Raw genomic sequence first — 25,996 nt, 5'->3', positions numbered from 1 at the left:
ATCTGCCGCGAAAACTATCCGTTGTCTTATCGCTGGATTTTTTTTAGCTTCAGCATCAAATCTCCCTTCTACGTATGCCTGGTAAGACTCACACTGCCGCCCGGGTCTGTTAATTCCGGATCGTGTTTGACTTTCCGAAGGATATCAGCATAAGACATATCTCCGTTCTTGGGAATAATGATTATTTCCGAACGAATCTTCTTTTTCTCTTTCTGCCCCTTTTTGTCGCCTTTGCCCGTTGTTCGGGTTTACGAATTGTAGACTCTTCCCCTTTTGTCAAAGCTAGAGCCATAATCGAGCAACTACCCGAAACCCCAAGGGGTTCCCTTATTCCGTCGCTATTCCATTTTCCCGCGTTCTCATCTACCCTGGCGTCACCTGCTTCTCCCGCGTGACTTTGCCACATGACGCTTGGGTGCTTTTCTCCTCTACGCCCTAATATAGGACAACTTAATGCTTCGTATCAGAGCCTTGATATTTTGGTAGATATTCGGTCTCTCCTTGATGAACTCACAAAGTTCATTTATGCGTTTCCTCAGTGAAACAAACGTTGTTACAGTTTACTGTCTTCCAAGCTCGTCTTTTACAGCATTGTCAATCATGTCAATTCGGGCACTACACAAGTTTCTTTCCGAGTTCCGCGACGAATCTCAACTGCTTATGGGTAATGTTGCCCTCAGTGGTGACCTCCCAAGAAAAGGATCCCGTGTAGATCTTATTTCTACTCCACTAAGATCTCTTATAGTATTAGATGACAAATTAGCCCACTAATGAGGTACTGAGGCCGCCGGATATTAACGGCCATGAACCCGCTTGCCTACTCCCAAGAACTGCCGGGACTGGGTTAACGAAGCCTTGCTGAGTCGACTTGTATTCGACGCCAAATCAAGATAAAAATCCCACTGCCACCAGTGAGATTTGAACCGCGACCTTTTGTATGGCAATCTTGTGCTCTAACCACTCAGTTATCTGGACACGTCCTCGTCCTCCCTATTGGGTTTAATTTCTGGGTGTTCTTCCCATAGCCAATTTTTATCCACGGGTGGCTGTTTGCTTCCCACCTACCCGGCCTGCGCATAAGCATGCGTGCATGCACATGCCAATGACGCATCCACCGAACGTCCCCTTATCCGCATGGAGGGACGCGCCCCATGGGAAATTTGGCAACTCGACATAAGGTATCACAATATAACAGAGATTGTGAGTGGTCCACATGTGTCGATAGTCTGATTCAGGTTATGTTCGATTGATTCTACTAGTTGAAGGAAAAATATAAGGTGGGAGACTCATATTATCGACCGTTTCCTTGGTATCAATCCTGTTCGATGCTGCTCACCCTGCATGATATTTGGTTTTTTTGATGGACGACGAGTTACAATTCCATCACTCCGAATTCCTACCCTAGAGGACCAGGCCAATTATTTTATATCCCCTTGACGAAGGAGTGTAATCAGGTAGGATCCAGAATGGAATTAAGCCGAGCGTCCGTCTCCATTTTCTTCTCGCTTTCTCCGATCGCGGATTTTTTCCTGACGATAGCATTTAGCGTCAATCCCTCCTTCTTTACCTGGCTGTACCTGCTTCTCATATTAATTATGGCTGTTTTTGAAATTTCAATGGATTACTATACACAAAAAGGCATGGGGTACTCTTAAATAGTGGATGAAGAGATGTCGTAGTCTGAAGGAAGCCAATCGGTGCAGCGGTTGAAGGAATGAATCCCTGCTTTTTGAGCTCTCAAAAGTATTAACGGGAACAGCCCTCAGGCGAATAGGGGACCATCTAGAAGGCATGTTTCATACTAATCCAAGTTGGTCGTTTATGTGACCACAAATTCATATTTCTTATTAGTCACTTTTTGTTTCGTAAGATTCCATTATTCTTTCATTACCTTCCCCGTAGACTTAATATAAAAAGCGAAATTTTTACTAGTGGTCGGCTAGTAATGAACACACCCGGAAACTATAAAAGGAGCGGTTAGGCCGTAAAAAATATTTTCTTTGAAAGTGAAGACTCACTTTTATTTTTCAATTGTTGATCAATTTAGAAGATATCCAATATTTGCTGCTTCCAAAGTAGGAAATTCTAATTCTAGACAAACAGTTGAATCTAATTAATATTCATATTGTAAATATTATTGTGGTCTCAAAATTTGTGAATGCTTTGAGCATTCTTTTATCCATTTAGTGATCAGAAATCAGAAAGTACATAATTCAAAACGAGAATTGAAATAAGGCCGAAAACTCTATAAATGAATACTATGAGTTCACCGGCTACGCCCCAAAAGATTACCACATATCTCATCGAGGAAGAATCGACGAATGAGACTCAAATAATAGCGGGAAATCCCAAGAATAATAGCATAAGCTGCCTTACAGCAAAGGGTAATTTGGCATGCACCGTGCAAACCAATGATGCCACAAATGGGTTCTTTAAACTGCGTAAGAAATGGTTTGCGGACTATCGAAACTTTCTCAATAGACTAAATAAGAATGATTTATTGCAAAATGATCATGAATGATAATAAACCAATTTTAACTACTCTCAAGATATCTATAATTAATTAAATTTTTAAATTCCTTTTTGGGTGAAAGGAAAATAAAGAGAGTAATTATATTTGAGGATGTCTGGCATCCTGTGAGTTGGGGCTTAAAAATACACTCAAATTCTTCCCTGTTTGTCGTAAGAGGTGACGAAAAGGGATAGGGCCTCTGAGCACTAGTGGTCCATTGTACTCGATCCCCCCGTCTAACGGAATATCGCGGATTCATTTATATATCGCAGGATTTCCGCTAGTGGATACTACCCGCTGCAGTTGTAGCACATCAGCACCAAAAATCGGATGTCTGATGTGTCCAAGGACGGGGCACTCATATAGCAAGTGTTCCGTGGATTCCGCTTCCTCATTACAGGATCATCTTGGATTAATCCTATTCTGAACACATGCTCAGCTAGTGAATTATGTCCTGTTAGACAGTAGTAAACTTTGCGGTATGCCTGTTAGGTTCCGACAGGTCAAGTTTGGTGTGTTTAGCAGCATTAAGGCTATTATGGGAAGCTTGTTCCCAGTTTTGATCAGCATTAGATATGCTACTGACACCCCAATCGCTGGTTCCGGTCCGGGTATGCAGGAAACTGAGCCCTCTTTTGTTAAAGTATCCGAGATTCATTTACCTCTACACAACAATGACCGGGTTAGTAGCCCAAAGTAGCTCCACCGTATTGAATCTAGGAACAGAGCTCAATCGAATTTTTCATTCCTGAATGATTTTCGAAATGATTAGAGCACTGCTCAGCACTCTCATTGCAGTTTCACTATTACTGCAGATTGCGATGCGTCTGTCTTTCAACCGCTCGTCAATCATGCAGGATGGCATATTGTCCCAAGGGAAAAGCCAACTTCTCATTTTTATTCGAGAGGTAGACCCCTGCTCCAGAACCCTGTTCTGTTTTTGAGAATAGAAGAAGTCAGTGTATTCTAACACGTTCTTCTGGTTCGTCTCAACTTTCTCTGCGTTTCAAGATAACTTCATATCTTCTACCGAACAGATGTATGGGGATCTGAGAATCAGAAGGTATTGCGAAAACTGGATTCAGTTCTCAGAATTACTCTTCCAATGCTTTGTGCCCCCACGCCCATTGTTTCTCCATAGATCTAATCGAGAAGCTAGTCCCATTGCAATGCCCTGAATAAACAAATCCAAACAAATCAGCGAAAACTCTTTTGTTTCACCTTAACCCACCACCCATGCTATTAACATAGTATGCTGGTCCCAAGCCCAGGTAAGGGAGGAGGGTTTGAGGCAACGTACTCTGTACTATCCTCAGTAAAACAAAAATAAAATGCTGAGATCAGGGAAAGAGATAAATAGAGTATAGTTGGAGTTATTCTACTATGCTAAATCCTACCTGATCTCTCTTGGTGACAGGCCCCGCGACAGGTCGACCAAGAAAATGCATAGAATGTCGTTACAAACATGATGATCGGATTAAGTCACAGGCCTCGGAGAAATGCTAGGGCGTCCACCTCAGTCGACGCGGCAGGACCGGCCCCGGTCCTGTCGAGAAATGGGCAAGGGTTCTTGACGCATGGACGGCGTCAGGACGTAAGCAAGTTAGTCCGCACACAACGAACAAAACAAATACGTGTCTGCACGCTAAATGTTGGTACTCTAACTGGAAAGACCGAGGAACTCGCAAGAGCCCTTCGGAAAAGGTGCATTGACATCTGCGCTCTGCAAGAAACCCGATGGTCTGGTTCCAAAAGCTGCGACATTGAACGCGAACGCGGTAAAAATGGCTACAAACTTCTCTATTTTGGTAACCCACACACTCAATATGGTGTTGGCATTGCCATCTCAGAGGGTTTCCGTGATGCCATTAAAGAAGTCGAACGATTTGATGATCGGCTGATGAAGCTCACCATTATATCAGCTGATCGCACTATTCACTTCTTCACCGCGTATGCACCACAGACAGGCCGACCTGATGCCGAGAAAGATGCCTTCTGGCAACTTCTCGATGAAAAGACTTGTCACGTGCCTGCTGACGATTACATAATCATTGCCGGCGACCTTAATGGTCATGTGGGTGAAAAGGCAGACGGTAACAGGTGCCATGGGGGAAAGGGGTTCGCAGCGCGCAACGAAGGTGGCGAGCGTATAATCGATTTTGCGGACACCCATGACCTTGTACTTATGAATACATGGTTCATCAAACGATTGTCTCATCTTCCCACATTTTATAGTGGGAACAATAAAACGCAAATCGACTATATTCTCATAAGACGTCAACATTTTACCACTGTCATTGATTGCAAAGTCGTTCCCTATGAGACCATCGCACCTCAACATCGGCCGTTGATTGCTGTCCTGCGAATTAAGCCACCGATAAAACGGCGTGAGGAACGCACTGGCCCGCCGCGCATTAAATGGTGGCGATTTGGTGAGAAGAACGAAGAAACGGTCTCACTCATACGATTGCCAACCATTACGAATGTGGATGAATCATGGAACCAAATGAAAGACACGATCCACAAAGCGGCCTCTACAACCCTCGGGGTCACCAAGCCGGGTAAGCGGTACATCAACCGAGATACTTGGCTTTGGAATGATGATGTTGAAATGAAGGTCCGTGAAAAGAAACACCTCTACCACAAATTTCTCGACGATAAAACGCCTGCTAATTGGCAAATTTATAAGAATGCCAACCGGGAAGCAAAGAAAGCGGTCGCTGTCACCCGAGCGAACCATTTCAAAAATCTTTACGATAAACTGGACACTCGGGATGGCGAGGGAGATCTATACCGACTTGCTAAAAGCCGTGATGAACGCACACAGGATATCGAACACTTCTGTTGTGTTAATGACAAGAACGGTACTTTGCTTACTGATCGTCGAGCCGCGACGGATAGATGGCGAGAATACTTCGAGCAGATTTCAACTGAAGAATTTGCTCATCCTCCACTTCCACAATCATTGCCGACGTTTGGAGCAGTTCCACCAGTCAGCGCAACTGAAGTCGAGGAGGCAATAAAACAAATGAAATCGGGGAAAGCAACAGGACCTGACGACATCGCATCTGAGCTCTGGAAAGCAAAGAGCTGGGACCCAACACTGTGGCTGAGTGAATTCTTTAACCGGGTTATTCAGGAAGGAAGAACACCATCTGACTGGCAAGAAAGTACCACTGTTCCAATATGGAAAAAGAAAGGTAGTCCAGCAGAATGTTCAAATTACCGTCCGATCCGGTTACTTTCCCATACCATGAAGATTTTTGAACGCATTCTTGACAACCGTATTCGCGAAATCGTTGAAATAACCGTGAATCAAGCCGGATTTGTCAAGAACTGCGGAACTACTGACGCAATACACGCTGCGCGGTTACTCATGGAGAAACACCGTGAGAAGCATCGCCCTCTTTACATTGCCTTTCTGGATCTAGAGAAAGCGTTTGACCGTGTACCACACGAACTCATCTGGTATGCTTTACGACAACACTTCGGGCCAGAAGAACTCGTGCGCTGGGTTCAATTGCTCTACCACGATCCGAAAAGTAAAGTTCGAAGTATGGCGGGTGTATCAAAACCGCTTCGTGTCTCTGTTGGAGTTCATCAAGGAAGTGCCCTCTCACCACTCCTCTTTGTCCTTGTTATGGACACCGTCACACGGGATATCCAACGTCCAGCGCCCTACACACTGCTTTATGCAGATGATGTTTTCCTAGCATCTGATAGCAAAAATGATCTCGAACAACTTGTTCAAAAATGGAATGATCGCCTCATGCAACACGGTCTCAGATTGAATTTAAACAAAACTGAATTTTTGACGACCGATCCCCATGAAACAGGCACAATCACTGTCAGCGGCAGTGATCTGCCCAGATCTGAGCGATTTAAATACCTCGGGTCAACGCTATTAGCCAATGGAGAGCTGCGTTATGAAATTGCTTCACGCATTAACGCAACCTGGATGAAGTGGCGTTCCACAACTGGTGTCCTTTGTGATCGACGTATCAACGAACGTCTCAAATCTAAAATTTACCGCAATGTTGTCCGTCCAGTCGCTCTCTATGGTTCTGAGTGTTGGCCGACCATAAAAGACAATGAACGGCGTCTCGCGGTAATGGAGACGAAGATGCTACGTTGGACTAGTGGCGTCACACGTTTAGATCACATCCGAAATGAGGATATCCGCGATCGTTATGGGGTTGCACCGATCGTGGAAAAGTTGCGAGAGAGGCGTCTTCGATGGTATGGTCACGCAATTCGTGCAAACGAGAATTCACTTGCAAAGATTGGTCTGAACATCGAAGTCAATGGTAAACGACCAAAAGGCAGACCTAAGCAACGGTGGCTTGATACGCTGGATGGGGATTTGAAAGCCTCGAGATTGCACCCAGATCAGGCATTCGATAGAGCCAAATGGCGAAGCCGATCACGACGAGCCGACCCCGCTTGTGAACGGGACAAAGGCTGAAGAAAAAGAAGAAGAACCCACCACCCAGATACATAAACGAACATCGGCGTAATGATTGCAGCATATATTCACATTACTACCTAAGGCCTAAATCTCCATGCCGAGGCAAGGGGCGGTCTACACAGCACTTACAGCGTAGTAAGAGCTAATTTTGTCTTCACATCTACATATTTGTTCCAAAGAAGCTTTTCATCTAGAGTTACTCCCAGATATTTCACTTCTTCGGAGATTTGAAGGGCTGTACCTCTCATCTCTGCAGAGCAAATGCCATTCAGTTTTCCCCTTTTTGTAAATAATACCATTGTGGTTTTATTTGGATTTACTGAAAGTCCATGCCTGAGCACCCACTGCCAATCAAATCAACGGTGCGTTGTGTATGTCTACACACGATTCAATTACTGCGTTAGCATAGAGTAGATCCACTTCATTAAATTTTCATCAACGCCATGCTCTCTGGCGGCATCACAGAGCTTTTGGAAGGGCGCACAGTCATACGTCCCTTCAATGTCCACGAAAACTTTCACCGCGTACTCGTCTTTCAGACTTGAGTCCTCTATTTTTCAACGGTCTCAAAGTTGTAGTTTCCTATCTTCATTGTTTTCGTTTGACCATGTCCATATTCCAACAGATTTCCCATCGCTTGCCGCACAGAAAAAATCTGATCTCTTGCTGATTTGCCTGGAGTTAAGCCTCTTTGGTATGGGCCAATGATGTTCTGGGCGTACGGGGGTATCCGGGCTAGCTAGATCGCAAAGAATATCTTATAGATGGTACTCAGCAACGTGATACCTTTATAATTGCTACACTGCCCGATATCCTCCTTTTTATGTATGAGACAGATAATGCCTCGTTGCCAGTCAGGCATTGATTTGCTGTCCCATAGCTTGAGCATAAGTTGATGAACCACTTGGTGTAATTGGTCGCCTCCATTTTTAACTAATTCGGCTGTAATTCCATCGGTTCCTGGCGACTTATGATTTTTAAGCCAATGAATTGCACGGACTATTTCTTCTACGCTTGGTGGTGGCAGTATTTGTCCGTCGTCTTCAGTTGGCGGGACCTCCAACTCGCCGATGTTCTAATTTTTCAGTAGCTCATCAAAGTACTCACCCCATCGCTTCAATATGCCCATTCTGTCGGAAATCAGATTTCCTTCTTTGCCTTGTTGGTAAAGCTTGCGCGCCTGGTGCGGTTGCTCCCTGTACTTTTCTAGTTCGCAGACTTGTTGGTTCTCCCAGGCTTTCTTTTTCGTCTGTGAAGTCGCTTCTCCGCTACGCTGCTTTTCGTCTGCAATAGTCAGATTAAATTCTAAGTAACGGTGATCTGAAAGTAACAACTTTGAAGTGCTGACTGTTATGTCAATTACTTCATTTCTTCTTGGTCCCTTGATTCTGCACACCATAGATCTTGCGTCGGCGGTGGACACAAAGTAGGGTAAATAATCAGAAGCAAATAAAACGCTTCGCTTCTTGCCATTAACCTAATATTGTAAGTTGGCCGGAACTAGATCCTGTAATTATCTCAGCATGGTTGCCTCTAATAATTCTGACATCAAGATACAGGCCCTCCGTCTCAAGGATCTCTCATCGAAGAAGATCCTAGTCCCCTTTATTTATTCAATACTATAGACTTTGCTAAGACGAACCCATAACTCTTGAGCTCGAAATATATAAGGACAGTCCTGCAATTTTGTCAGTTTTGCTGCCAGTAGATAGGAAGAGACTTTGACATGCCGCAGGTTAATTTGACTAATCGTTATGTTTGTAGATATAAGCGTCCTCTAATAAGAAAATCGCCTCTCACTGAAAAATCTGCTGAGTCCCGCGTGGATCTCACCGGGGTTACCAGCTTGTCCTTACCTTCTGTAGAAAGCTCCGCTTTCTTGCGTCCGATTTCTATGGATATCATCACACTTAGTGGTACAGCAATGCCCACGCCCACATTCTCAAGAAATTTCACCTCCTTTTGCAGTACTTTCCGTTGTCATCAGCTGGGAGCCCCCAGGTTCACGGTTTCGTGAATCTGTTTCCACGAAGGCCAGTTGGTCCGTTTCCTGGAACGGTGTCACCGACAAGCCGGCCGTAGTCAGGTTTCCAGTTCCTCTCATTAAGGGAGTTGCTGTACTATCCTTTCGGGCTGACCTCAGATGCAGGTTTTCGACTAATGTGAAAAGCCCGCCAACAGATTCCCCCGTAGGGGAATATGAATCTGGTGAGGCCTCCAAAATTCGTGTCTTGGCCATAACCTGATTTCTCTAGGCCGCGCGTGGATTCCAAGTCTTCTTACCACTTGGAGAGTTACAATCCATTGCTGTCATCCTCATATATTTTTGGACACCCTTAGTAACTACAAAAGGTTCCCCACCACGACAAAGGGAGAGTACTCCTCTCCCTCTTGCGGCAATGTGCTGTATTCTGGAAAACCGATCTAGACATACGGATGTAGGGTTGCTTCTGACGGCTACCACAAGGCGCTCTCCCTTTGCCTAGGATCCGGTTTCTGATTTTTTCTAACTGCAAGATTCCAGTCCAGGTTAAGGAGCATCGTAATTGTTCAATGTTAAGCTCCAACGGAGAATTACGATGTAGTTGAGAAGAATGCTTTCACGAGTAATTACACGCAGTTCAGGGAAGGTTTTCGAAAAATGATAATATAATCGCGATGGGTGGTCTGAATGCCAAGGTGGGCTTTAACACACCTTGCTCGGACATGTGATGGGGAAAAACAGTTTAACCGATTGGAACGGTAATGGTGAGAGGATCGTGGTGGAGCACAATCCCTGCAATAAGGTCAGTTGAGTTTCAACTGATTGACGCCATTCGAGAAATCAGATCAACTATTTGGCGATCAACTGTAGATTTAGGAGTTGTCTCCTGGATGCGCGTTACAAAAGAGGCGCTGACATCGGTCTCGAAAGGGATCATCATCTGATAGTCGGTTACGTTCGTTTACGTATTGCCTTCAACGCTTTTCGAGGGTTGGAGAGCTGCGGACACCCAAGTTCAACATCGACCGCTTGTATAATAAAACTGTCGTTCGACAGTGGGAGAGCTATCTTACTGATCGAGTGGCAGATATATTGGGTAACTCGCCTGAGAATATCGACGAACATTGGACTGCTAGTAAAAATGTTGTTTTCTCGGGTACTACGTAGGTTGTCGGCCACATTCTGAAGGAACATCATAAGATTTGATTGACTAAGGAATCGTGGAAATGGATCGATGAATGGAAAGAGTTGAAGGCTGTATCGACCGCTGCGAGTGATGGCAGAACGACGCAATTGAAATCATTTTGAAGCCAATCATTTTTCGATGTTAATCAATGCCACCTCCGGTTACAAATTGTTTATGGTACCACCCGCAAAACAAATTTCGCTGGAAATGTAGGAGGTGTACATTTAGCTGATCCAATGATAGCAATAACATCACAATTATTTTAATGACTAAAGAATGTAATTAAATTTATACTAATGTCGGGTGTCAATGGGTAATTGGAGCTAATAACAGAGTAGAGGCCGCAGTTAATAAATCGACCAGTAACAAAAAACGATAATTCTTGTAGTGACTATAATATGTAATCAAACGGAATTTCCCCCGCCTATGGAGTGAAATAGTTTAATAAAGACCGGGACCGGGACTATGGACAGCCATAAGTTTATATCGGGGATGATTTCAAACAAAACTTCAGTAAACTTTTCATTATGAGAAGTCTTTTGGAATGCCAGTTTGCACACTTTTCATTCTTTACTTTGCCAGGAAAGTACCAAACACACTGCTGGTCGCGGTGTTTCCTTCTTTCTTGTGAAGACAAAGAACATTCAAGGTAATGCAAAAACATTGCACCTTATGACTTCGACCTGGAAGGAAATATTGACTTCAGTCTTGAACATAACATAAGTAATACCTCTTAAGAACAGATAGTGCTAAAAGATTCCATTATTTCACTTGTATTTGCCAGAATACAGACTTAACATATTTCATTCAATGACTTTACTCAACTGACTTTCAGATCAAGTTCAAGACTATTAAATATCGCGTTTACTTGCATAATTAATCGAATCTACCTTCATGTCTAAATGAAAACTTACATATATGATGCATGATAAGTTTGACACCGAGACAGATAGTAATTAAAAGGCTTGAGCAACATTGCTTAGACTAGTCTTGTAACTGAGCAAGCGAAACAGTGATTCAATCGGGGTTAAACTTGTATGCACATACGTATGTTTGGATGTCCATATTCCTGTAATCATCGCACAATTTCGTATTGCAATGTCTCTTACCATTTCTATAAACGAACTAGCGATTAAAGTTGCATCTAGATCACTATATCTTGCAAGTCAGTCAGTGACTTGAATCATCTAAGTTTATGGACTATCATGACTTAGTATCTGCGAATGTCCACATGCTTTGGCAACTACTTTCAAATTTATAGGAGAAATTAATATAAAAAGTTTATTACGTTTTTTCATGCAGCGAGTTTGAAACGTTCAGTAACAATGACCGTAATAAATGAAGCTTTTGAAACTCCTCAGCAATATTACGTCGTTCATTGAGGTGTTATCTCAGTAATAAACGGCAGAAAATGTATCAGACTGATTTCTGGTTTATCTGTTTCATTTCCCGGGAAACCAAGTGATGATAACTTTGTTGAATTGCTACTATAAAACGTAGACGATATTTCTCTCTTATCAAGAGACACTTCAGAAGGCGAAACTTCGTCAATTGACGATAAGGAAAATTGGAAAACATTATCCGTATTGCACACAAAAATAAAAGCTCGACGAACTGCGTGCCTGTTAGGCATGGAGAACAGTGGGCGAAGGGTATAGTATCTAAAATGGATCACATGTCACTTGAATCATCTGTATGGTCTCAGATGAAGTTGGAGCACGGTCTTCTTGGGGTTCGTACCCATTATTTAGTTACATTCGTATTTTTGTGATGAATAAACTGCCACTCATTTACCGTTAGATATCGAGAAGACTCACGCCACACCGATCATTTCAATTCAGCTCATTTGAACGCCGTATAACATATTCTTAATTTTGCCTTACTTTTCCGATCACAGGGGAAAATCTCGTTCAAAATCCACGTGTCGAGCAGGCACTATTTCCCCAATTTTTCAGCCAATCTGTATAGGGAAAGTGAACTTTTGAATTCATTATAATGCTTTTCCTGGGGGAAAAACTAAAGATTTGGAAAACTGATTCCCGAGATAATGTATTTCTTTCAATGAACCACTTTAAAGCTAAAAACACGACAGTCTTATTTGCCTTTATCACTTGAAATATTGGTTACCAAATCACTCCGAAATAGTAAATATCAGGATCTGTATATTTCCCGCAAAAAATATCACTTTTCTTCATTGTATAAAACTTTTTACCAGGCGTAGGAGGAATAAAGACTTGATGACATCGCCACTCGTCAGATAAGGCTTCTTTCGGAAATGACTTGGCAACTCTCCTGGATACCGAAATGGTCGTTGTTATACAGTCGAGTTGCATAGGGCAATTATCCTTAGTGTTGATTACGTCGACGTCTTACAGCGATACCTCGTTCCCAAGAGGACTACATTCTTGGGTATGTTTCCCCATCGCAAGCATCACATACACCAACACTATGAAAACGATGTATAAAACTTTTCATACGCAAGTGGTTGAAGAGCGTCGAACATGTGTAATGCTTTTCTTCCACCATGCTGCGTCTCCTGACGCATTGCTCAATGGGACGAATCTTCTGTATGCAGTCCTCGACTCTTTCATAGATCACCGCATTCGGTACTATCAACTCCGATCCGGACAACATTTTGGTTTATTTGGTTTCTCATACATCGCATTTATCACACCATTCGAAATTAGATTCATGCCTTTAATGAATTTTGGGGAGCACTATAAAGTATCCTCTCGCAGCTGGCATAAATTCAGCATCCCCAATTTCCAAGTAGTTCTGTTAAACAAATTCCACAGCCATATCAAGGCGAGAAATCAAATTCTGCCCAACCCCGATCGTCTGGTATACCGGACTTCAAGTTGCTCCTCATTCCTTCGTAGGGATATTCAATCTTGTAGGTATATCTTAGAATTGGATTTTCATTAGTGCGTCATTGATAGTATTGACCAGTTCAGTGCTTACAGTAGCATCTTGGAAATGGAGGGAGGAGGAAATATTAACGACATTATTCCGCGAATAGTGAACAGGGGATGTTCTTCATATTAGCTCATTGATATATACTGAGGGAACATCATCCTGAACGACAGGAAGAGAATCGTTAAATTTAACAATCCTCGTACCAGTCTTGCATTGCTGCCTCAATACATTTCAATCAAAGGGTAGTATAGGTCCCAGGGCGAAACGTGGATTAGTACCTACCATGGAGCATAAAACCTGGGAAATACCTGCTGAACTAACACCAACAGCTCTACTACCAAACCCGAATCCACGGAAGGAGCCTCGGACCGAATTGAACACACAACGACGAACCCGGCAACGACAACGGAATAACGATTTCCATTCCATTTTCTTATGGAACGTACGCTCCCTGTGTAGACCGAATGCTGCTCAGGTAGCCGATACTCTGTCCCAATATAGGGCTGATGTAACAACGTTGCAAGAGTTGATCTGGATAGGCACCGGTCTCCTGGGATAAATGCGAGGGTCACGATTCTCTTTAAGTCCACCCAACTACTGGCCTATGCTGACGATATCGACTTCATGGGGAGAACAACCCGGGATGTACAAATCGCCTTTATCCAGATCGAGCAGGCCGCGCGAATGAAGGCAAGACAAGATATATGATGGCAACGTCAGCACCAAAAACCAACCAACCAAAAATATCAAATCGCACTGGTCAAAGGGGAAGAATAAAGACAGAAGACTAAAACTTTGAGACCGTTGGTAATTTCTCCTATCTAGGCTCGAAAATCACAACCGATAACAGCTAAGACGATGAAATCGTCCCACGGTTGTTGGCTGCTAACAGAGCCTATTTCAGCTTACAAAAACTGTTTCGCTCGAAACGTTTACCCATAGAGTCAAAGCTCTTACTGTACAGGACAAGTCCTTTGTATTTCTCGGTGACCTGGGTTCTTAACAAAAAATAAATTGAGAACTCTTCCTAAACCGAATACCGATTATTGCACAGTTGATGATGTTTATTATTATTATTATCTTACTAGTTTTGTGTCCTGCGCTCGATAGTTTTAGCAACCGCCTTTCCGGTTCTCATGCACCACTTCCTCTGACGAGAGGATGCTCCCCGGATCCGCTGGAACTTCGAAAGATAAAGGCCAAAGTTTCACAACGCCAACCTGCTTCTCGTGAAAGCCATGGATGAACAGTGAAGGATTCTTCCACTACCTCTTGGTTGGACCTTGTAGACTCGTGTCAAAGACCATTTCGTCCGCGACACGCCCCGTTCTTGCAGAAGACCAACTGTCCCGGTCTGAAGATTATGTAGATACTCTCTAGTCCACCTCTGCTGGAAAGTCTGATGTATCACCATTGGTTACAATTATAACTGTGATTACTATAGACATCGAGGCAAAGACCACTTCTTCTTGAATGAATCTATTAAATGCTACCGAGAAATCGTTCGCTACCCCCAAATGTACCAAGAAACAGGAGCAATAATAGTCTCAATAACTATTTTTCGCGTGTCTGGCACAGGTCACACAATAAAAGAGTTAGCTCTGAACCACCTCCAGTTCGTTCCGAATTCAATATCACATTCTTAAGTGATTTCAAATAGCCGTCGCTCCCTATTTAGAATAATTTTATGCCCCTCCTATATTACCAGAAATTTATTATAATATGGCGATCCTGAGGAAGTAGAATGAGATGTTTGTAGCCGATCGCAATGTTAACATCACGCAGTCTATTTCTATCCTTAGCCAGCCTGGCTTGTCAACGAACGGATGCAGGTTTCGTCGTTTCTTCAGCATGTACCTGGAGTTCCCTTCCGATTTCCTTGGTAAAGACAGGCCTCTCTACTAATTGGATTACCCGAAGTCGGTTTCGATCATATTCTTCGGGGACATTGTACCTATTAAATGGGTAGTGAACTAAAGAGAGTAAACCACAGCTCGTACTAACTTCAAAAAATTTAAAAATCTTTCTAAGAAATTAAAAATGTTATTAACACTGATGACCTCCTCAGTAATCTGCATGTCCGATAGCCATTTCCACTACAGAACGAGATTCATCAAACTGCGAGGACTTATGCATCTGAAAGCACAATTTGCTGGGTTTCCCTTTGACCTGAAGTGGCTCCAAATTGAAGAATATAAACCAAACATTTTTAACTAGGCTATATGTTTGTTAACACCACTATCCTAATTTTGGAAGCGTGAACTTCCGTTTTATTGGCTTGTCAGGAATCATTATGTGAAGTAATCGTACCTTATACATTGCCCTGCAATATATGACCGAAGCATATGCTGATTCTGAAACATCACAAAAGCCTTGGACTTCTTGTCATGGATCCATCTTGGCACCAAGCGCGAATTCATATCTAAGCTTAATTCTTCAGGAACATTTTTCATTCGTTACTACAGATACGGGCTTCCAGAGTGCCTGATTTTACCATACGTTAGTCATATCTCTTCCAGAATATCCATTGCTTCATAGTTGTCTATAATTCCTTCTAACATTGCTCGCCTTTATTACTAAATGAAATTTGTCTACTCTGTTTGTTCTAATCCTCTAATCCTCATCAAAATCAATGAACGAAAGTGGGGTTTGGTGTGGATGAGTCACGCTGTAAGTTCTAGGAAATTTATTTAACTACCAGAAGATAGTTAAAACTTTATAGCGCATGGCAGCCCAACAGAATGGTAAATTTTTTCGAAGTCCTGAAAATAGTTAAGTCACTTTCTCAAAAGCGATGTTGAGATATTTTCAGTTTTGATATTAAGTTTAAAATTAACACGTTACAAAAATCATATATTTTTTACAAAACGATTTTACCTTGAAGTAATAAAATACAAATAAATAAGGAACATATTTACCATAATTGGATTGTGCCCAAGATACGTCCAGAGATATACCCTGCTCGTCGTTTTTAACCTTAGCGAAGTTATCTTTCAGAAATTAGTAAAACACTCAGGAACTGAGTGGCAGCCTGTAAATCATACATTCATAAATTGTAATTATAATCCAACCGAGTTGATTAACGAGGCACCGTAGAATCCTCGATCTACAGAATAATTGAACTAAATTAGACTTTCAACCTCGCACCGACTTAGAATACCATTGAGTCTGCTATAAAAGATGTCGCTTCGTTTTTAGAATGTGTTTACAATCATATATGTTAAAGAATGAGAATCTCCTCTAACATGCGTTTGAAGTTATCGAATTCCATGAATACAGAACGCACTACGTTTATCTGATAATGCATTGATGCTTGTGAAAAACGATACCCGCAACTGCATTCCAGCGTGTGTGCTAGAAATTTGTTATGCAATTCCCAACAAGTACTTATGTTCCAACATTATTTGCTAATGATCAAGGTAAGACAGGTGCGGTTTTGACCCTAAACTAAGCTTTTTGTTGGTTACCTTTTGCGAGTTTCTCGCTTAAATCTTTTGTTTTGTTGGTCATCTTTTCCGAGTTTCTCGCTTGAACCTTTTGTTTTGAAGGAAGTACCTACATGTAATGCAATGTATTTATAAATTTATGTTGAGGGATATGCATTCTACGTTAATTGATGAATTTTAATGCTACAAATTTTTCCTTTTCTAGCTTCTTCGATAAAGACATGTCCTAGAAATCATCCTGATCCGAACAGATGCATTTTGGATGCAGTGAACATTGTGCGTCCCCTACTTGCGAAAGGTGACTTAGGAGATGGATATCACACACCACCATTGGAGCCTTTGTATTTGGATAATATCGAAATGGGACGTGGTAACGAATTTCGAGCAGTATTCAGTGATATTCAAGCAAGAGGTGGAAGTAACTTCATTATAGAGAAATTGAAGTGAGTATAAATTTTGAAAAAGATAACCGAATAAGGGACAAAATCATGTTGATTGCATTTCTTTCTCCGGAGTTTGATTTTTTGGAAATTAATTTAGAAGCCAGTCTATCATAGACAATTAAAATTCGTCCAATGAAAAAAATATTTGGAATACGAACGTGTGCAGTATGGGCCCTTTTATCTGCTCATATTAAAAATTTGTTTCCTTGAATCAAAAGAACATTGGATCGCATTCTGTATTTCTAAGAATTATTTTCTTTAAAATATTGAATTTGCAAATATTTATACGTCTCTCAGTGACTCCTTTGTTTACAATAAGGTTTCCAGACAGTATGGTAATTTTTATACTGTTTGACTTTTCATGGAGCTATAATTTTGAATCCATATTCAAAGAAAAATCATCAAATAGCTGAGGTCGTTACCACCTTCAACTTTGCATCCAACACCAACATTTCGTTAGCGAGTTTACTTTGTCCGACAACTCACATACTTTGACAGTGTTCCTGAACCTCGGACAATGGGAGGCAACATGCTCCGTGTTGTCGGATATAGTGGAACATTCACGGCAGTGCAACCCGGATGTTGACAGCCACAGAGAGGTTCTCTACAAAACCTGTCAATGTTGCTTCCTCTGATGCTCGAAAGCCACGGACTCCATGATGTCTAATGTTTCGCAACGACTTACTCTCATAATGTGTTCTTTTGACCCGCGGTCCATCTCAAAACAGAGAAGTTTCTCCAAGATGTAATTCGCCAATGCCTCCTGAGCCATATCCACAACCATTGATATTGCAACGACTGTAAAACAGACTGGTTTCAGCAGCCAACATGGCCGCTTTGTTCAGAATCCTATTCAATCCCGAGGCATTGTTATCTTCAACATATCCATAGACGTCCTGTTAAATCATAGATTAAGGCCCGCATTTCTTTCACTGTTGAAAGGAATTGTAAGTATTTTGGACAGCGCGGATAAGTCGTTGGTACTGATCTTTTGCATACGTATCTTATCCATTGTAACTTTGTAGACATCGCCCTACACCTGCTTGTGGCAACTTGGACTGTATTTCCGCAGGGCCGTTTTAAGGCAACTTCAAAGATATCGGCATTACCCCTTTAGCTCCTAGAGTTCAGGCTTCCTCTTTACTTGCCAAAATCTTCTCGTTCAAAGGCAAGATGATCTCGTCATCGAAACCGCAGTCTCCAGTGACAAACACCAACCTGACTAGCATCTCCTCGCATTGGGTATTACTCAAAAACGGATAGGGCTTTAGAAATATGGTCAAAGAGAGTGTGCATGGTTGTAGAGTAGTGGCAGATTTGAGTGGTGTTCCGTTTTCTCGAAAAATCCTTCAATCAGATTGAGAACGTATTCTCCTAGATCCACGTAGATTCTCCGTACTAGATAATGGGCTTTAACAGGGTCTTGTAGAGAATCTGTTTAAACTTGGCCATAAGACTCACTTTTTTTGCAAAGAAGATAGTAGATTCTACGAAGTGCGCCGCGTACCTTACTGATAGCTAGCTCCAGGTGCATTTTGGCCGATGCTTGACGTGAAGATAAGCATATTATCAGCATATTGGATAATGTCAGTCCCGGTCTCGGGAATGAAAACGTCAGCCGGGAAAATTTCTATAAGGTAGGCATTGAAATGGATCCTTGCGGTATTCCTCATTCTTGATGATCGCAATTAGTAAGTTGTTTTCGATAAGTTAGTATTTGAGTCCATTTATCCATGCAGTGACCTAACGAATAGAATTTATTTAGTTTATTGGTGATGCTACGTCTAGAAACGATAGTGTTGTGCAAGTAGCTCAACACGGAACGGATGAAACCTGAACTGATGATAAGAGTTGGTATTTTTGAGATTACAATGCTGAACAAGTCCAGTTGTCCAAGCTCTCTCAAATAATTTTCCAAGGTTGCAAAGTAGGGAAATGGGTACGAAATTGTTTGGATCAGAGAAGATGCCTCTCTTTCGGATGACAACGATTTTGCCTAACTTCCAAACTGTTAAAAGAAATTTTAGGATAATGCAGTACTCGTAGCCGAAAAGATTTCTAACGAATTGGAATGCTCGGCGTAAAAATATTTGATTGTCGCTTCAACAATCGCATTTAGGGCCGGATTGTTTCAAGGTGGAGGGTTATTGACCTGAGTCTCAAATGATTCCGCGAAGACTTGCACGTTTCTACCTTGTAGATTCGTCCTTCTCAGCAAGAGAAAGTAAGTTTCGGGACTTGTGTTTACCCATCACCTGCTTATATTCTGAAATATATTGGGCCTGTTTGCTAATTTCCGGGCTAATCCTTAATTGCTCAAATTCGTTATAATTTTGCGGATTTTTGTATTCAAGCAATTAATTCGAGAAAGCATTGCCTTGTATTCTGAACTAAGTTGACTTCCATATTTGTAACAGAGGATCTGACAGTGAAAGGATGAGGTAGGTTGGAGTTCATCTGCAAAATGGTTACCTGCTGATATTTTAAAGGATTTCACGTAAAAACAGACAGCAGGAAGTGGTCATAGATGCACTGACTACTCAGTTTTGTTGGTGTATCAGGCAAAACCATCTCAATATTAGTTAGCTAAGAAGGGTCACTTTATCAGGGTTTCGCTATTTATATTGACTATTTTATCGCCTCAGGAAGGGTGTCTCGAATTGAAATCATCAACAAAAAGAAGATATTTTGACATTAACTGCAGATTGCCCAAAACTTCCAGGTCATAGTCAAGTTGCTCAGTTTAATGATATAGGCGCAGTTTTTTTTTTATGTAGGCTTAAATTTGCAAGATTCGTTGTCATGACAAAATGAGTTGGAGGTGGTCAAACGATCATCCTGAATGGTCGGAGATGACCAAGGAGCCAGAGCTATCTCAACCACCTGAAAAGTTGACGAAATTGACAGTGAAGGTCTGGCGGAAAATATTGAAGCTCCATTGGAGTGGTCCTTCGACACGTGCCTGCATGTCTTTCTGGGGAGGCCTTTGAGCACTTTGATCTCTCGGTGCATAGATTCGTAAGGGATCCTGAAAGTTCCACGAACAATGGGATTCGCACGAGTCTACCGGCAGATCAACACGTGAGGTAAAACTGACAGATGAAAATAAGAAAAATAACGGCACGACCGCACGCCTGGAGCCGGAACACTCTGGACCCAAGCTCTGCGATCGGAAGAGAGGATCCACAACGGATTATATCTTCAATCGATGCTTCTCCATAGAATGAAACTTTTCTTCGAAATCACTCGCTGTTCTGACACAGGGCAGGATACAAGACACAGGTGAAAATCGCTTCAACACCTCTCTTAGCTCGTCTCGCATTACTCACTTTGGTAAAAACGCCATCCCTAAATGCACTTTCTCCATTCTTGATGATTAATAATTATTAACTTAGAGTAATTCACAATTTTTGTTATAGGGCAGAACTCCACTCCTCCTGAAAGACAAAACTGACCTCCGTTCCTGCGTCCAGCTGCCAATCTCATCAGCCTGCCAACGAGGAGGCATGTGCCATAAAGGCACAATATAGATCAGCAAAAAGGAGACTCCGCAGCGCTATAAATAAAAGCAAAGCTCGCGGCTGGCAGAATCTTGTTAATGAGGTGAATGAGGACCCGTGGGGACTTGGCTATAAGCTTGTCACCCGGAAAATCGGGGCTCTGCAGAAGCCCTGCATACTGAGCACCGACCAGATGGACCGCATTGTGCGGGCATTGTTTCCCAGACACCCTGTACGGGTTGATGTAAATAGCGCGGAAAGCGTTGTGGACTGCCCCCTTTTCACAATGAGAGAGCTCGAAGAAGCTGCTCTCACTATGAAAAACAGGAAGGCGCCAGGTCCTGATGGCATCCCGGCGGAAGTTTACAAACTGGTGTTCCGCCAACGGCCAGAATTGCTGCTCGAAGCGTTCAACGCGTGCTTGAAGGAGGGCATTTTTCCTTCTCGCTGGAAAGTGGCCAGACTCGCGTTGATCAGTAAGGGTAAAGGACACCCGGAGCTCCCGTCTGCATACCGACCGCTGTGTATGGTTGACACGGCCGGAAAAGTGCTCGAGAAGCTCAGCAGGGGTAGACTCGCTGAAGCGAACCATGCTGCCGGGGACTTATCCCCAAGGCAGTTCGGGTTTAGAACAGGGAAATCAACAGTGGATGCTGTTATGGAGGTCATAGATGCGTTTAAGCCGCACACAGCCGCCGATCTCGACGGATAGTGCTCCTCATAACGCTTGATGTCAGAAATATCTTCAATTCCGTAAGATGGACAGATATGCTAGGCACACTAGAGAACTCCTTTCACGCGCCAAGCTATCTCTTGCGGATATTGAGGGATTATCTGAAAGACTGCTCCCTGCTCTATGAGGCGCTAGACGGCCAGAGGAGGATGGAAATCACGTCGGGAGTAGCACAGGGATCCATCCTAGGGCCGGACCTCTGGAACGCTTCCTACGATAGCTGAGACTCGATATGCCCGAAGAGTTGCGCCTGGTCGGTTATGCAGACGACGTTGCGGCACTTGTTGCCGGACGCACTGTTGAACAGGCGCAAAGCAGACGTGGCATATTGACGTGACGGGTAAGCGGATGGATGACTGCTCACGGTTTCAACCTTGCGCTGGAAAAAAACCGAAGTAGTCATCCTGACCGGAAGGAGAACCTCGACCCTGCGTCCCATATCGATCGGCGAGTTGACTATAGAGTCAAAACTAGCGATTAAATACCTTGGTTTAATGCTCGACTCGAAGATTAGCTTCTTCGAGCAAATCAAAGCAGCAGCGGACAGGGCTGCAGCTGGAGTCGCGGCCTTGAGTCGGCTAATGGCGAATGTTGGGGGCCCTATATCAACTAGGAGACGTCTCCTCATAGGAACAACGCAGTCCGTTCTTCTCTATGGTGCGGAGGAATGGGCTGACGCCCTTGACAAGGAGGTGAATCGTAAACGCCTCGCTCAAGTGCAGAGGCGGGGAGCTTTTGCAAGTGGCGTCTGCTTATCGCACCGTCTCCGAACCGGCTGTGATGGTGATCGTGGGAGTGATCCCCGTTGCCCTCCTTGCCAAGGAGCGCAAAGCTATCTATTGCCGTAGCGAGTGGCAACTTTCTTGGCAAAATGAGCCAAGGTGCAAGTGGACTGCACGGCTCATCCGCAAAGTAGACCAATGACTGAACAGAACGCACGGTGAGATTGATTACTTCCTTACCCAGGTGCTCAGAGGCGGCGGCGAGGAAGATGGGGCGGCAACCCTATCGGCCAAACCAAAACCAAGTGGCCGAGGAGAACATCCATAGTGGTGGCACCGGGAGACGCTGTAATCACTTTGGTTTGCCGGCCGTGATTCAGTAGGCGAATGCTCCAAAGGCCTAATCAGGGCGATCAGACCCGAGTTTGCACGGGGTACCAGGGGTATACTGGTATCATGGGAACCGGGAAAGCCCCTGGACTCACATACTTCGGGTGAACTCCTGTTCTATGTGAGGACAGCTCAGGTTATTTGCGGTTGGCCCCCCTAGTGGGAGTTTCATGGTGGTTGTGGTTATGCTCAAGCGAGAAGAGACCTTCGGGCCTCGACGTGGTGTTGCGTATCAACACGGGTGCCGTACTCCATAGTTCGGTAGAGATTTAGGTAATTCTTGCATCCACCAGTATGAATGCTAAGCCATGCACTTGGTATAGACTGGTACCGTTGTTGCTTGTCTCAGCGGGGCTCTGATTGTGGTCACAAAATCAATCCGTGTCTGAAGAGGACCATAGGATTAAGTCTCACGACAGGTGCCTACGTAAAACACCATGGGCTTCACTTCCTTACCCAACTTCTAATTGGGCATGGAGGTTTTCAGTCTTACCTGCACAGGATTGGGAAGGCGCGTTCTCCTGATTGTATGTTCTGCAACGGAGTGACGGATGACGCTGAACACACCTTTTTGTCTTGCGAGAGGTGGGACGGCCTCCGCCAACAGCTTTATGCAGACACAGGGGGCTCTCTCCAGACAGCGAGAGCGAGAGATGTTGAAGAGCGCTGGCAGCTGGAATCGTATTGCGCATTATGTTCGGGCTCTTCTTATTACGAAGAAGATTGAACTCGACCGGCGGAGGGAACGGACGGTAAGGGGTTCCCTGAACTAACAACAACTCCCTTCCTCCCCTTCCCTCCCCTCCCGTTGGTGAAAGGAATTCCCTGACTTGAAGGCTCCCAAAGCCGGGAGAGCGGGAGGGCTAGCCCGAAGTAATGTGTCAAACGGTTCCAGGCTAGTTCTCTGATAACAGGGAGGTGTTCAGTTGGTAGTCCACCAGCGTACTGTTGCGGGAGTCCAACACTCTGTGCGTAAACGCATTCACCTACCCTACTCCCAAAAAAAAATCTCATCAGCCGGTCTATTATTAATAAATACAATTGTAATTGCACAAATTAAAATGGCTTCTTGGGTTCAGGGGATAGCTACCGTTGTTAGTTTTTTTTTCTAATAAATAAAATTAATAATTTTAGATGTTAACTAAATTTTTTATATAAATGAATGTCCGGAGCTCCAGAATTGTTATCACTCCGGATAATGCTTTTAAGGTAGTAAAAGTCTGCATTGAGAGTTCCGATTAACAGTGAGTGAGATCAAGGACGTGGAGTTAAATGTGACAATAATTAATTCCATAAATTAAAGATGGGTTTAATTGCAACTTACCATCTAGCCACCTATCTTTTATATACTACCTAAACAACTTGCAGGGAGCCCAACTTGGCCGCAGTTGCAACAATTGCAGCACTTCGGTCGTAGGTCTTGAGCATTCCCTATATAGGTGGTTTTTTGTGTATTTAACGCATCTGTAAACCATCGAGCAATTTAGGGCTATATGCCCGAAGTTTTGGCAGCTGTAACAATGCACTTCCTTCACTGGTTTCCCCTTTTCGGGAATAATGTTGAGTGAAGGACATATTTTACTTAGCTCTTGGGAGGGCTGAAAATTGGCTATCAAAATACAAGTTTGAGATTTGATAAGGTGCGAACGATTCTTCTTGTAGGGGGCATTATCTTTCCTGGGCATTGCAATTTGCAACCGAGCAAATTTTCAGGAGTGGGTGCTCCGAAGTAGGTTCCACTATAATTTTATCTGGGCGAGTTTCCCTGTTGAAATAACAGAGAATTTATGGACTGGGTCCTAAGAGATGGAGGAGTCCTAGTAGTGGTATTGAACTTTTGCTGTTTAATGAGCGCAAAAGTGTTCCCGACCCCCGGTATATCCTGCAAAAATAGGAGCTCTACCACCACTTTTTAGGGTCGCTTTACAGTCCTTGTCTTTTAAAGTAATTCCGAGACATTAATATCATATCCTGTAATCGTAATTAATATTAGATGCTGTAGATTGTGTATTAGATTTTACCCGTTGCTTTTTGCTCTTTTTCCGCCAATAGTCGAAACCCAACGGATCTTCTTGTTACTCCTACAAGATACATCTTCTCTGCTTCGGATGTTATATTTAGTTTATTCATCCGCTATTGGTTAACAGCGGAGGTAGGAACTTCCTCTTGGGTAGGCACAGGTTGGTGGCAGTCCATATCTGCTGTCCACGGCAACTATATGCAAGAAGAGGATCTCACAATGCGTGCCAGATGAGTTTGTGTGACTTAAGGTCAAATATCTTCTCTAGATTTAGAAATAAAATATTGAGAGGACGATGTTTCTCCATAAGAACACTGGCAGCTTGCATATATGTATAGAGGATATTTGCAGCTTTCTTATGCAAACCATGAGATTTATGTCACCTTGTTCTTCAGTAACAAAGAAGTGGTAAATTAAATTTTTTTAGTTGCGACAGTGACACTCATTGAGATATCTAACGAATCTTATTTTTCTCACATTTAACTTAGCTTTTAGATAATATCATATTCCGAATTGTTGTTCACGCTCAAATTTTGATTGACACAACTAAAATGTTCAAATATAAATCTCCATTTAAAAATTGTTTTTAATATTATTTTTACGTTATTTTCCTTTAGAGCAAACATAACGAACCTTTCATTCGATGTCTATATCTTACTACCAAAAATCGAATTTGTTGGCAAATATTCCTTAAAAATTCGCTTACTTTTACTTAATATAAATGGAAAAGGAGATATGCGTGGAACTTTCAGTAAGTTCTCTTACCTACTCATATGACAACTACTGGTATTCATTATTTATTCCTCATTTCAGAAAATGCTCGTGCGTATGTTAAGATGCGTGGCATCAAAGTGCATAAGGATGGCAATGATTACGTTAAATTCAAGGAGCTGCCATTGAGAATCAAAGTGGAAGATGCGCAAATTCACTTGGACAATCTTTTCGGTGGAGACCCAGTTTTAGGTCAAGTTGGAAACAACATTATCAATGACAATCATAAGTTGTTCCTGGCTGAAGTGCTACCTGGTTTGGAAAAGGGTCTTTCGAAGAGTTTCGTTGAAATTTCTGATAATATTCTGCAGACGGCAACATTCGATGAAATGTTTCCGTTGGAATGATTCGATTTTAAGATATATTTATTTTTTTGTAAAATTATTTTCTGGAACTAATTTAGATATTGTAGGTTTAATATTGAGAGGTACCGAGGTACCAAAATTTGTTATACCTTAATTACACCAAATGGTTTGTTTTGTTTGTTTAGTCTTGTTAGAGATTAAACGGAACGTTTATAAATTATTCTAATAAATAGATTACTAAATTAACCTTAATTTTTTAGAATAAATTTTCTTGTTTCTGGAAACAAAGAAAAATAGCAGCTCCAGAGATTGTCAATTTTTGAAGATTTTGTTGAAGACCAAACCTTTTTATTAAGGTTTTGTTGAAAGCAAAACCTTTTTATTAAGGTTTTGTTGAAAGCAAAACCTTATTAAAATCTATCTGCCTGTCTATCTGTCTGTCCGTCTTCTCTGCCTGTATGTCACACACAATTTTTCTCAAAAACGGTTGTACCAATTGACACCAAAGTTGTTGAGAAGAGGGAAACACTTGCAAAGAGTTACATCGCTTCATGCGGAAATTAAGGGGGGGAGGGGTCCCGTATATGCAAGAAAGGGGGG

The 25,996-nt window shown here is 42.7% G+C and overlaps 1 protein-coding gene across 1 annotated transcript in view; it reads left to right on the top strand.

The window, feature by feature from the left end:
* Nucleotides 1–25,642, top strand: part of LOC119646693 — a 30,787-nt gene extending 5,145 nt beyond the window's left edge. The window contains exons 2-4 of the mRNA XM_038047257.1: nucleotides 16,718–16,955; nucleotides 24,938–25,071; nucleotides 25,134–25,642. Coding sequence (XP_037903185.1) covers nucleotides 16,718–16,955; nucleotides 24,938–25,071; nucleotides 25,134–25,438 — 677 coding nt within the window. The 3' untranslated portion in view covers nucleotides 25,439–25,642. The remainder of the gene's footprint in view (nucleotides 1–16,717; nucleotides 16,956–24,937; nucleotides 25,072–25,133) is intronic.
* The last annotated feature ends 354 nt before the right edge of the window (nucleotides 25,643–25,996 follow it).

This window comes from Hermetia illucens, chromosome 1, assembly GCF_905115235.1.
Source record: "Hermetia illucens chromosome 1, iHerIll2.2.curated.20191125, whole genome shotgun sequence".
NCBI lineage: Eukaryota > Metazoa > Arthropoda > Insecta > Diptera > Stratiomyidae > Hermetia > Hermetia illucens.
This window is presented reverse-complemented; position numbering and strand designations above follow the sequence as displayed.